General features: G+C 41.7%; 1 protein-coding gene across 2 annotated transcripts in view; it reads left to right on the top strand.

Annotated features, from left to right (window-relative positions):
• Positions 1 to 490: 490 nt before the first annotated feature.
• ATXN2 (ataxin 2) overlaps positions 491 to 14,438 on the top strand; it is a 100,526-nt gene continuing 86,578 nt past the window's right edge. For both annotated transcript variants that reach the window (XM_052654401.1, XM_052654400.1), the window contains exon 1: positions 491 to 1,137. In XM_052654401.1, the coding sequence (XP_052510361.1) occupies positions 491 to 1,137 (647 nt within the window). The remainder of the gene's footprint in view (positions 1,138 to 14,438) is intronic.

The following is a 14,438-nucleotide window of genomic DNA, read 5'->3' as shown; positions in this document are numbered from 1 at the left end:
ACCGTGTGTGAGGTGCCGGGGATACAAAGAAAACTATGGCATGCTTGTGTTCAAGCTGATTTATATGTAGCAAGACAGTCTCGTCCTAAAGACACTCGCAGTCCATTTTCGAAGTTGCATCAGGTGGGGCCAAACACGGATTTTCCTAGCAGTCTAAGAACGTTGAAGGCTTGAGGGGGGCGGGGCAGAAACGCTTCGCTTCGGTCCTCTACACTAGGCCCGCCCTTCAGGCGAAGACAGACACGCCCTCTCCGAAGGGCAGACCCGCCTCGAGGAGGGCGGATCCGGGTAGGGCCGGCGGTCGAGGCCTCACCCGACCCCCGCGAACGCGACCCAGCGCGGCGCCCGCTCCTCACGTGTCCCTCCCGGCCCCGGGGCCGCCTCACGTTCTGCTTCCGTCCGACCCTTCCGACTTCCGGTAAAGAGTCCCCACTCCATACCTCCGCGCCCACCCGGCATCGCCACGCGGCACGTCTGTGCCCGACCCCCGATGCGCCCGACAGCCGCAGCTCCTCGGGGCCCCGCGGCGGCTATCGAGCCTCGTCGCTTCGCTGCGGCCAGGTGGCCTGGGCGGCGCTCGCTCGCGCGGCCGGCGCGGCGGGGCGGCGGCGGCGGGGCTCCGGGACCGTATCCATCCGCCGCCCCTCCCCCGCCCGGCCCCGGCCCCCCTCCCTCCCGGCAGCGCTCGCCTCCCTCCTCCTCAGACTGTTTTGGTAGCAACGGCGGCGCGGCCCGGCCCGGCTCCCGGCGACTTCTCGGTTTCGGCGGGCCTCCCCGCCCGTTCGTCGTCCTCCTTCTCCCCCTCGCCGGCCCGGGCGCCCCCCCGGCCGCGCCAACCCGCGCCTCCCCGCCGCACTCCGGCGTCTCCTCGGCGCGCCCGGCTCCCGGCTGTCCCCACCCGGCGTGCGGGCCGGTGTATGGGCCCCTCACCATGTCGCTGAAGCCTCAGCAGCAACAGCAGCAGCAGCAGCAGCCGCAGCCCGCGGCCGCCAATGCCCGCAAGCCTGGCGGCGGCGGCCTTCTCACGTCGCCGGCCGCCGCGCCGTCCTCAGTCTCGTCGTCCTCGGCCGCGGCTTCCTCCTCCTCCTCCTCAGTGGCGGCGGCTAGCGCAGGCGGCGGGCGGCCGGGCCTGGGCAGGTGGGTGTCGTGCCTCAGCCGCCTCGGCTCGGGGCCTGGACCAGCTCGGGCCTGACGTCCCCTCCCCCGCGGCCGGCACCGCGGTCCCCGCCCCGTGACCGGCGGGACTGGGGGCCTGCAGTGGGGGTGGGGCTCCCGTCTACAGCCTGGGGGGGTGGGTCGGGTGAGGGGGCGCCGCGGGATCCCTCTGGGAATGGCGATGTCTCTTGCAACATCCCCACCCCCCGCCGCCAAACGGTCAAGATGGAAGGACTGGGCAGCCTCCCCCTCTCCATTTAAGTGTTTGGGAGGGGTTCACAGGTCTCGGCGATTGTCAGCCCTTGATCACCTTCTTTAAGGCTCCTCCGCCCCCAGCGGGGGGATGCTTGGGGACAGCTCCCATCCCCTTTAAATGTTAACATGGAAGGGTCTTTAGGTTATCTGCCGAAACTTGCCAACTCCCCCGTTTGGGAATAACGAGGGAGGGGGGAAAGTTAAGGCAGCATCGTCCCCCCTCCCACGCCCCCTGCCTGTTAAAGCGGCAGCCGCGGGCTTATCTGGAATATCATTAGGGTCTGTCCAGTCTTCTCACCCACCCGCTTCCCTGCCCAGGGAGATATCGAAGGACCGGGTTGAGGTGAGTGGACAGGGAACCCCCTCACCCCTCCCCATTTAAGTCTAAGGCGGCGGCCGGGGGCTCCAGAGCTGCTCTGAAATTGTGGGGCTCAGTGCAGTCTCCTGCAGCGTCCCGTCCTCCCCCACCTAAGGAAGGGGTGGGGAGTGTCCGGCCCCCTCCAGGCCTCCCTCCTTCCCCCGCAAGGCCTCTCTGGCGCGGGTGGTGGCTGAGCCGCATTGCTGTTCTGAGGCCGCGGAGAAGGCCCCTTTGAATAGTGGTGGGCGAGGGCTGGACTGAGGACGGAGGGGGTGGTGGTGGTGGCGGCGGCAGGGCGCGGGCACGCTGTGTATTTTTCCTCAACCCTTGCCCCAATTTATAAATTTCAAGAGGAGAGGAATCGCAGCAGGAGATACGGTGGGGTTCCGGAAGGCAGAAATGCGGGTGTTTACTTGCTTGGTCTTCCCCACTCCCCACCATGACCCAGGTTTGTGGTACAGACTGGAGGCTCAGCGTTGTCTCAGTGACGTGGGTCTGGCTCTGGAGGGGGTGTGTGTGTGTGTGTATGTGGGGGGGTTGTCAGTTCGTATTTCACGAACTACGAAAATGCTTAGCGTTCAAACGGAGTAGCAAATGTCAATAGACTCCATTCCATTGTGGCCAGTGTCCTTAACTTGGGGAGTGCCGCCAGAGCTCACCAAGGGCACGCAAGTCCATTTCCCCGGTGCCCCATCCATGTTGCCGGCACTGCCATGCTTCCCTTAGGCCTAGGCGGGGTTGACAGACTCGGATAAGGGTCCTCCTTAGATCTCCTGGCTTTAGAAGGTGAGATAAGGGGATTTTTTCATGCAGAGTTTTCTTTTTGAAAAAAGGTTTTTAGCAGTCGATTTCCAAACAGTTTTCATTTGTGGCAGAAGTTATCCATCAAGATGATTCGGAGTTGATTTTTTAAGGAATTCTGCCTCCATGCGGGGCAATCGGGAACATTGATTTACTTGCTTTCTACCCTACCCACCACCCGTCCTCCCAGTTTCTCCTTTGAGGCATCTACAGATGCTTCCTGTCAAAACTAGTTCAGAAAAGTGGGGGGAAATGCTTATTTTCCCAGTTCTGTCCGTGTAGGGTTCTGTAACTTCAGTTCCCCATTTTCCGTGGCATCCATAGAGAGAAAAAAAAAAGGAAAAAATTTAAACATAATTTTTATAAAAAAGGGTGCACTGTTTTTTCCTTCTTGGGATCAGATAGGAATCTGGGGATTTCCCTGGTGGTCCAGTGGTTAAGACTTAACCTTCCAATGCAGGGGGTGCAGGCTCCATCTCTGGTTGGGAAGCTAAGATCCCACATGCCTTGGGGCCAAAAAAAAACAAAACATAAAACAGAAACAGTGTTGTAACCAATTCAATAAAGACTTTAAAAATGATCCACATCAAAAATCTTAAAAAAAAAAAAAGAAATCTGGCAGATGTATTCAACTTGTTCAAATAATTAAAAATTAAAACTTAGGTTGCATATGCTTTCTTAGGCTTAAAAATTATAACAATTTGTTCAAGAGTGGCTTGAGTGATCAAAACTATTTGGAATGTTTTCCTACCACAGATCTTTTTTTGTTCCTTGAGACTTTATAAACATTTAAGATTTAGATTCTTGTTTTAAGTTCTTTTATTTGAGGCATGAATTGTAGCCCTTATTTTCCGTTGATAAACGTGTGATGTTTCATTTAATGAGTTGAATTCACATAGTGTGAAATTTTGTTCCTTTACATGTTTAATGTACTTGTAGAATTCCTTTCAAATTTGAATCACTGTTACTGATGTCTTTGTAAACTAATAACAGTTTCTAGAGTTTCTTCAGTTACACTTGTGTGTATCAGCAGTTAATGTGTTTCTGGGACCAAAGGTGAATTAAAAAAAAAAAAAAATGCAGCCTTGGGTTTGATATGTTTAGAGACAATAAAATATTCTTGAAAGTCTAGAAATTCACGTCTGCTTTAAATAGCACTACATTTCATCATATTTGACCTTTTTTTCTGTTGTAAATAGTGGATTTTCTTGGCTTTCAAAAATTCTCTGTCATATGTTTTAAAGGTGGCTGTTTTCTCTTAGAAAGTTTGATTATAATTTTACCTTAATCCAATTCTTATTTTTGCCACTTTGATTTTTATGTAGTTTTAGTAATTGTGTATGTTATTTTGTATTCAGCTCTTTTCTTCTTTAACACCACATTATGAATTTTCTTAAATTTTTGCTTAACCATTCTGTTGTGGGGATTTGGTCTTCCACATTTTTTGCTATTGTAGATAGTGGTGCAGTAAGCATCTTTTTATTAACAGCTTTTTCCCTTGGTCTAATTATTTTCTTAGAGAAGGTTCCCAGGAGTGGTTTTACTGGGTCAAAGGGCTTCAAGATTTTATGCTTGGTAGTGCCATAATACTCTTGAGAAGACTTGTGTGTTCAAGAGGTGGCTCTTTTATAGAATGGTTTCTTTGTAGGTTGTTGAACTTTGGGGGATTTTCAAGGGAAAAGTTGGATTTACTCTCAAGTGCATACACAATTTAGTGCTTTTGTTATCTGTTTATCTTGGAATTCAGTGTGTCTGAGGATTTAATAATGTATGTGAAAATGTCTTGAAAATTGTTAATACTCATGAGGACACATGGTATAACTATTGGGCTGATGATTCTCATTAGAGGAATGACAATCTTGAGGACCTTATTCTAAAACTTTTTCGTTTTTTTGGTTAACCTTCCTCATTCATCTGAAAGTATTTTTTAATCAGCTGCTAGTTTATGATTGAAGTATTTTTGGTAACTTTTTTTAAATTTCATAATACTTTTGGGAATTATCAGTAGTTAAACCTTATCTCTTTCTGTTCCACATTCCCTTCCCCAGTTTTAAAAAAGAAATATATGTGTGTGTGTATGTACATAGATATAGATATGAGTTTACAGTCCTATTACTGTATTCCAGATTCTAAATAACGGGCTTCCACGTTGGCTCAGTAGGTAAACAATCTGCCTGTATTGCTAGGAGACAGGAGACAGTGGATTTAATCCCTGAGTTGGAAAGATCCCCTGAAGGAGGAAATGGCAACCCTCTTCAGTATTCTTCCCTGGGAAATCCCATGGATAGTGGAGTCTGGCGGGCTACAATCCATGGGGTCACAAAGAGTCAAACATGGCCGAGCACTTACACGTTATTAGAATTTCTTTGGATACAGGATTAAGTGTAAGTGAAAATTTTTAGTAATTTTCAGTTTAGGACCTGCTTACTGCTTCTTTCTCTTAAGGCATTGTGATTTAGAAGTTATGCTGCAGTTCATTGTAATTATTTATCATGTTTCCTTTTAAATATTGGTGAGATTTTCAGGTCTTTAAATTTCTTATAGAAGAGCCTAAAGAAAACTGCATTCATTCAATACGTAGATTCATTGAAAATCTGTGTACAATAGAGATGTAGGTGCTTGGGATATTTATAAAAGAAAAGATAGCTCTCTGCTGTTGTTTACTTTGTTGAGTCGCTAAGTCGTGTCCAACTCTTATGACCCCATAGCCTGTAGCCAGACTCCTGTCCATGGGGTTTCCAAGGCTGGAAAACTGGAATGGGTTGCCATTTCCTTCTCCAGAGAGTTTTCCCCACCTAGGGATCGTACCCTTGTCTCTTCCTCTCTTGCACTGGTAGGCAGCTTCTTTACCATTGAGCCACCTAGGAAACCCTTTTACATTCTGATGTGGCATATTAAGGGAGTGTGGGGGAAGAGAATGGGTTGCAATTTTAAATGGATCAGGGGAGGCCTTGTTGAAAAGATAACGTTTGAACAAAGTTTTGAAGGTATGGTAGTTAGCCATTTGCTTTTAATCAAGATTAACTAATCATATGGCGCCAATTGTAGTTTATAAGGTTTAAACTGCATCATCCTTTGCTAATTCGTTCTTTTATGGGGATATTGATGGTAGTCAAATTTGAAATTAATCCAGAGATAATATAGATGGCTGTTAAATGAGGTACATTTTTGTTTTTTAGTTGGCTTTTTAATTTTACCTTATCAGTTTAATTTTCATTTTAAATATCTAGAGAAAAATACACTTAAAATTTTTTTTTATTGGTTAGATAGTGTCACTGACTCAATGTATATGAATTTGAGCAAACTCCAGGAGATAGTAGAAGACAGAGCTGCAGTCCATGGGGTCGCTAAGAGTGGGACATGATTGAGCGACTGAACAACAGCAAGTTGATTTACAGTGTTGTGTTAGTTTCAGGTGTACAAATATACTTTTTAAGATTTGGCAAAAACCTACAACAAATGGGTTATCTTTGACAAAGGTAAAAGTAAGACTGTAGTTGCTTACACATTTTGCATTCTGAAAAGTCAGCACAGTGCATGCTATCGGTCACCGTGCTTCTCTTTTGGTTAAATGTAAATTTGTATTTTCTGTTTCTCTAATTAGAGAGACAGTTATACTTTTACACAGGGGATGTTAACTCATATCATAGCTATTTAATAGACATATGTTTCAACTTAAGGGAGTTTTTTTTTTTCTAAGTTGTTACAGCTGTGTTAGCACTTATTTTCATCATTGCAGAGTGTGCTTTTATACCTTGAAAAGGGTTTTTAAGCTTTCATAAAATTTTTTCCCCTAGAATTGTAATTTTCTATTTTGATGAGATAGTAATAGTATTTTGATATCATATTAAAGGTTTAAGCCTAAAGAAAACCCTATCTTTGTATCTATTTTAAATGATTGTGACTTTGATGGAGATACAGTTTATTAACAGGTCTACCTGCTACTGTATCTTTTTAATTGAAAGTACTTGCCTTTTTTTTTTTTTAAGAATACATCTGGGTCATCTGTGACTGTTAACCATACCATTTTAAGAGGTCCAGACAGTGATCTTTTTAAGGAAGACTGTCATTAAGAGTAGATTGCGCTTTCCTCTTGAAGTCTTTTTGCCTCCTAAGATGTTAGACTTCAAAAATAAGGATATATTCATCAGAAAATTTACTGATCAGTGAACATGAAGCTGGTATCAAGCTTTTGAAAGGTTGTAGCACCTAAGTCTAGAATTTGTAATGTAGACATTTTTGATACCATAACCTTTACTGACATTATTTATGATTAGAAATAGGTTGAGCTGTATCTTAATTTTTTCTGTGTATCCTTAAAGTTTAATTTTGTACTAAAAATTTTTCTTCTCTATATATATATTGAGCACACACACACATATTGCTTTGGGGCATTCAAACATGTATAGAATGTGGTCCGCACTGCTTACAATAGAGATGAGAGATGTACTTAAACCATTGTGCAAATCAGATTTTCTCTTGAAATTGAGAAAGTCCTTGTGTATTTCCTCGTTTGTATTTGAAAGTTCTATTGTTTATAAGTTGAAAAACTGTGTTTTAAAAAAAGTGCATTTTAAACACTTAATTGTAGACAAGTGCAGAGGATTTTTTTTAAAAGTCCAAATTCATTTATTTAGCATTAAAAAAAATTTTAAACACTATTTATTTATTTAGTTGACTGTGCCAGGTCTTAGTTGCAATATGTGGGATTTAGTTCCTTGACCAGATATTGAACCCAGGCCCCCCCGCATTGGAAGCATGGAGTCTTAGCCACTGGACCCCAGGGAATCCCCCCTGAATTCCTTTAAATTAAAATCTCTCACAATCTTTTCTTTGAGATAACCACTGTTAGAAATTTGGTGTATGTCTTTTCAGACTTTGTGAAAACTGTTTTGGATTCAGGAGTATATATTGTCTTTGTAAATATTTTTTTCCCTAAATCAAGATTTTAGAGCATAACAAAATAACAGAAAATCTTGTCTTAGAAGGGAAGAAATTTTAACCTTTGAGAGGTTAGGGCACTTGCCCAGAGCAACATATTTGTAGAATTTTGTTATATCTCCTTCACTTTCAATAAGTGCTGCTGCTGCTGCTAAGTCGCTTCAGTTGTGTCCGACTCTGTGCGACCCCATCGACAGCAGCCCACCAGGCTCCCCTGTCCCTGGGATTCTCCAGGCAAGAACACTGGAGTGGGTTGCCATTTCCTTTTCCAATGCATGAAAGTGAAAAGTGAAAGGGAAGTCGCTCAGTCGCGTCCGACTCTTGGCGACCCCATGGACTGCAGCCCACCAGGCTCCTCTGTCTATGGGATTTTCCAGGCAAGAGTACTGGAGTGGGGTGCCATTGCCTTCTCCATCAATAAGTGCAGACAGAGACATAAACAAGATCATGCTGTAAATTTAAAAGAAAACAGCCACAGTCAGTTTTTGCCTCTCAGGATATGTTTTGTAACCTCGATCTTGGCTCGATGAAATAGAACGTCTGTTTGCCCATCTTTTTAAATAAATAACGTGATTCTGTATATATGTGGTGTAAAATCTGCTTAAATGTTAAATCCGTTGTTTTGTTATTTTTAGTAGTATAGTATTGTTACAAATCTGGGTTGTTGATGAAAATTTACCACAACTGTTAATCTTAGGCTTTATTTGCTTAAAATTATTTGCAGTTGTATTCATGTGAAAATTTGAAATTCCTTTTAATTTAAAATAATTCTTACGTAGCTTGCTTATACTTTAAGCCTTGAACTTGAGTCAAGTTGCTGTAAAATATCAGTTTCATGCCATGATTAGTAGCTAGCAGCATTTAGGGAACTGGATAAAATGGCATGCTATAATGGACTCTAATTCTCATCAGTTTTGTGGTGCATGGCTTATTTTTACTGAGTTTCAGAACTTCAGAATGTTGTCCTCTTGAAAGTGTTACCTTGAGAGACTATCTACAAGTGTTGTCAGTGTCAGATATTTTTGATTGTCACTTTGTTCATATTGCCTTTTATAAGTCGTATGTTAAAAAATACTCTTAGAGGTAATCTTTGTAAATAATCTAGAGTAATCCTGATTATAGTCTTAGTTTTTAAAAAAGAAAAGTCTTGTTTTGAATTAAATTGTACATTCTTCTTTTGGAGCTCATAAACATTTTTTGTGGACCTTGGGTAGTTAACTATTTTCATTCCAAAACACACTTGAAAATAAGGTAGAGAAAAGACTTAAGGTCTTTATGTTGAACCTTGTGCCGATTACAGAAAGGGGAGCACTTCAGGGTGTCTTCTCACTTCATACATGGTTCTGCTTTGCTTGTTCTTTTTATATGTATATTTACGTGTGTGTGTGTGTATAATTTTGTTTATTTTTGGCTGTGCTGGGTCTTCATTGCTAAACACAGGCTTTCTCTAGTTGTGGCCAGCAGGGGCTGCTCGCTAGTTACTGTGCAAGGGCTTCTCATCGCAGTGGCTTCTGCAGAGCACTGGCTGTAGAGCTCTCAGGCTCAGCAGTTGTGGCACGTGGGTTTATATGTCCTGCAGCATGTGGAATCTTCCAGACTAGGAGTTGAACCTGTTTCCCCTGCATTGGCAGGTGGATTCTTAACCACTGGCCCATTAGCCAAGTCCTTTCGCTTGCTTTTTTGATTTATAGATTGCCAGCAAGTAGAATGTTTTAGGGGCAAACATTGGTAGCAGTGAGAAGTAATAATAGTATGATAGGAAGTTAAGAGATGGGAAAATAATAAAAAACAGACACAAGACCTCAAAAGTTTATTATCATCATGGGTGTTTTGACTATAAATTGGTAACTCCATACTTTTGTACACCCCAGAGGCATTACTATTTTATGGCATAATGTAGTTAATTGATGTGCTCCTAATGGTGACTCATAAGACAAGGTTAAATTGTTTTTCATCTTTGAAAGGAGTATTTCAAACTGTAGGTGATGAACACTTAGTAAGTTGTAAGATCACTTTAGTGGGTCATGACAGGCCTTTTAGAAAGATTTTTTTAAAGTGCAGTGCACTGTAGTATCTTATTCTAAGGGTGAGAATTGTTTTAAGGAACTTCTTTCAATTACTGTATATATACTGTGTTACAGTTTAAACTGTAATTTTTCATTAGTGTAGTCAAAGTCACTGATTTAGAGGCACTGAGATACAGTAAAAGGATTGAGAAAGGGTTTTGCCGTTAATATATACACTAAAGTTGCCAGATTTAGCAAATGAAAATACCGAGTTAAACTTGCATTTTATTTAAAAAAAAAAAAGACACTTGATTTACAATGTTGTGTTAGTTTGAGGTGTACAGCAAAGTGATTCAGGCATGTGCATTCTTTTTCAGATTTTTTTCCCTCATAGATTATTACAGAATATTGAGAATAGTCCTCTGTGCTGTATAGTAGGCCCTTGTTGGTTATCTAGTTTATATATAGTGGTATGTGTGTGTCAGTCCCAAACTTCTAATTTATACCCCCCCAACTGGAATTTCTGATAAACAGCCACTAATTTTTTGGTATAAATAGGTCCCAAATTGCATGGAACAAAATTATTTATTATCTGAAATCCAAATTTAACTGTGTATCTTTTATCTGATAACCCTAATCTGGACTAGAATTGGAGTTCATCCCCTCGTGACTAAAATTTAAGTTCTGAGGACCGCAGCTTCATTTTGTTCATGATTGTGTAGTAGTCTTCTGAACCATGATTGACACTTAAGTGGTCAGATGGTTGAGTAAACGAATGGGCAAGTTACTCTCAGGCTCAGTTTCTGTACTTATTAAAGCGGGAAAGAATACCTTCCTTAAAAAGTGAGATTCTGCATTTTTATTATATTAATACATTGACACATATTAAGCTGTCAGTATTTTATGCTTTTTGGGTCACTCCCATGTATTTGTGGGATTTTTATTTCTGTGACCAGGAGTCAAACCTGGGTCCTTGGCAGTGAAAGCATAAAGCCCTAACCATTAATAAGCCAGGTAATTCCCTCAGTATTTTAGAATTACACAGATTTGGAGTTGGAAGTGACTCTGGTGAGTTTTTAGTTTTCATTCTCTTTACTGTTGTAGAAATTAAGGCCACAGACATTATTTGCGAATATTCTCTCATCATTGGCTGCATAACTGACTTTAGAATCTTGTTCCCTCTTCTCTGTATTAATAATATGTTTCTTAAGAATTGTTTTCAAAATTTGATACTAATTTAGTATTCTAAGGAGAAATCTACCTATCTCGAAAAAGTTTCTCTGTGTGTTCCAATTAGACTTTGCTATTTTTTGTTTTCTGACATATAAGTGGCAAAGTGTCTCTTTAGTCCTTTTAACTTAGGAACTGAAATCCAAAGTGAAGTTCCTCTGTTTCTCCCAGGCATGCTTTTCCTTTCTTGATCCTTAATCTGGCTGGCAAATAGGTTTCACTTTGTCTGTTAATTGTGATTGATAGGTGTATTGTTTGGAGGATTCTGAGATTTCATTTGGCTTTAGAGAAGAGATGTAGACAGAGAAAGGGGGTGGATTGAGTCTTTTTATCATGGTCACCAGAGGGTATTTGCTGACTGTAGCTTAGTAAACTTCCTGATTGGTTACTTCATGGCCAGATACTTCCCGCATGCTCCATAGCCATGAGAATCTGTCACCACCTCAAAAAAAAAAAACCCCTCTCCTAAACATCTTTAATTGTGTACTGTTTCTGTTAAGAAACTTTTAGTGGCTCTCATTTCCAGCTGAATCACATCCAGACTATTAATGAATAGCATGTTAGTCAAGCCCCTCCACAGATTGGGGATGCTGTATTCTCTAGAATAAATCAAGTTGTGTCAGTCTAGTTATCTTGTCCTCCTAAGCATAGGTTTTTGAAGGCTTAGCCCAGATTCTCTTTTGCATGGTGTTTCACCATATTTGCCCTAGGAAAATGGGATTCTTCCTGTGCCCCTGTAGCTTTTGACAAGTTTCGTTCCTGTGGTATTCAGTGTATGGTGTCTTTTTTTATTATTATTATTTATTTGGCTGCATCAAGTCTTAGTTGTGGCACTTGTGCTCCAGACTGTGTGGGTTCAGTATATGTGGCTCGAAGGCTTCATAATGTTCCATGGCATTATGTTCCCCTACCAGACATGGAACCCTTGACCCTTGCATTTCAAGGCAGATTCTTAACGACTGGACCACCAGGGACATACCGTATACAGTGTTTTGTATTTAAGTGCAGCAGCTCCTCCACTTGGCAGGCTTTCTCCTTAGGATGATCTCTGAAATAGAAGCAGAGCTACACCATAGAACAAAAGTGGGTTCATCCCACCAATAGAGGGCTTTTTTTGTTTTTTTCCATTTTGGGGAGGGGAGTGGGTTTATGGTCAGTGACCCGTGTCATTTTAAACTTCTCTGTGTTTGTTGTGTTTGAGCTTAGTTTGTTGTTGTTAAAGTTTCATTTTCAGAGAGAGCAGCAGCAGTGAGGATTGATAGCTCCAGTCAGAAGAAAGCACTTAATTATGATAGAAATGAGAAATTTAAAAAAATAAGTAGTAGGAAATGATAGCTTGGGATGCGACAAATTATTCTGAAGGACAGAGAGCAGAAAGTACCATGCTTATTGAGTCAGTAATAATCAGCTAAAATTAAAGAGAATTAGTGGATGAAATGGAGAAACTTCTAAGTTTGCAGGGAGCAGTGTTAATTTGGGAGAAGACTAAAGTAGTTAAAATGCTATTGCTGAAATTTTTGTAGACTTACAAACAGTGATACAGGTTCACAGTTCATTGAATAAAGAGTAAGACATTTCCAGTGATAACAGAAAAGATTATTAAGCGATTGTCTTTTGGGAAAAGATGCCAAATAGAATGTTCATATATTGGGTCTTTAAGTGTTTAAACTTTCTCCTGTCCATTTTGGACTTAGGATCACAGGGATATGCAGAAGAAATTTTTAAAATTTCATTGCTCAGTGTGCTGTGGTTTAGCTTAAATTGCTAGACAGTTATTGTAGTAAATTGTATTTTAATTAGACATACTGAAATATAATTTACAAAAAAGAAGTTCACCCTTCTTAGTGTGGAGAGGAAAATGACAACCCACTCCAGTATTCTTGCCTGGAGAATCCCATGGATGGACGAGCCTGGTGGGCTACGTTTCATGGGCTTACAGAGTCGGACACGACTGACTGACTGACTAACACTTTTTAGTGTATAGTTCTTGAGTTTTGAAAAACATAGTCATAAAACTACCACCACAATCATAGTATCAGCCCATAAAGTTTTCCTTCATTTCAGTCAGTCCCCTTCCTCCAAACCTGGCAATCACTGATCTATTTCCTAACATTTTGAAAGTGAAAGTCATTCAGTCCTGTCCAACTCTTTGCGACCCCATGGACTATACAGTCCATGGAATTCTCCAGGCCAGAAGACTGGAGTGTCTTTCCCTTCTCTAGGGGATCTTTCCAACCCAGGGATCGAGCCCAGGTCTCCCGCATTGCAGGTGGATTCTTTACCAGCTGAGCCGCAAAGTTTTGTGTTTATACAGCCTTTTGTGATTGCCTTCTCTCATGTAACAAAATACTTTGAGATTCATGTTACTGCATGTAACAGTTTCTTCCTTGTTGAGTAGTATTCTACTGTATGCAAGTACAATGGTTGTTTATCAAATCATAGACTTTTAAATTGTTAGCAGTTTTTGGCTATTATGAATAAAGCTGCTGTGAATATGTACAGGTTTTGTGTGGTCGTAACACTTTTATTTCTCGATTAAATACATAGAAATGGAATTGGTAAGTTGTATAGCAGATGTTTATTTAATTTTGAAAGTAATTGCAAAACTTCTAAAGTAACTGATTTTTTTTTAGGATTTTCATTTGTAAAGTTCATTTTTGGCTGTGCTGGGTCTTTATTGCCACACACACGTTTTCTTTAGTTGCAGCAAGTGGGGCTACTCTCTAGTTACAGTGCATGGGCTTCTCATTGCAGTGACTTCTTGTTGCAGAGCACACGCTCTAGAGCATGGGCTCAGTAGTTGTGGTGCATGGGCTTGCCCATGGCATGTGGCATTTTTCTGGACCGGGGGTTGAACTAGTGTCCCTTTCATTGGCAGGTGAATTCTTAACCACTGGACCAACAGGATAGTTCCAGTAACTGATTTCTAATTTCTTGGCATCGCTTGGTATTGTTCAGTTGCTAAGTCTTGTCTTGACTGTTTGTGACTCCATGGACTGTAGTGCGCCAGGCTCCTGAGTCCATGGAATTTCCCAGGCGAAAACTGAAGCGGGTTGCCATTTCCTTCTCTAGAGGATCTTCCCGATCAAGGGATTGAACCCAAGTCTCCTGCATTGGCGGGCAGATTCTTTACTACTGAGGCACCAGGGAAGCCCAACACTTGTTAGGCTAGTTTTTAATTTCAGTTATTCTGGTGGCTATGTAGTGATATTTCATTGTGGCTTGACTCCATTTCCTTATGCCTGATGATATTGAACATCTTTTCATGTGCCATTTGTTTATTATCTTTGGTGACAAGAAACTATTTGGGATCTAACTTCTTTGAAAGTAAAGGAACTTCTGTATTTGCGTTGTCTGCCTTGTAGATTTAGAGCATCTTGAGGACAGGGACAAGTGCTTTGTACTACTATGTATACATAGTAAGTGGTAGATTATTTATTGACTCTATGAACATTGGTTTCATTATTAAGCAGATGAATTTACCCTACCAAGGAAACGTTGTCATCTCAAATGGAACATAGCATTTATTTTATAGGCAAACCATAACTTTTTGAGTACCTTGTGTTTACTTGGTTCTGGGGAGTACAGTGGTAAATAAGCTAGATGCAGTCTCTCCCTTCCTGGAGCTTATATACTATTATTACGGGAAACAGGGCAGAAAGTTCTAACCTTTGATTCCCCACAGTATGTTT

This window comes from Budorcas taxicolor, chromosome 17 (genome assembly GCF_023091745.1).
Source record: "Budorcas taxicolor isolate Tak-1 chromosome 17, Takin1.1, whole genome shotgun sequence".
NCBI lineage: Eukaryota > Metazoa > Chordata > Mammalia > Artiodactyla > Bovidae > Budorcas > Budorcas taxicolor.
This window is presented reverse-complemented; position numbering and strand designations above follow the sequence as displayed.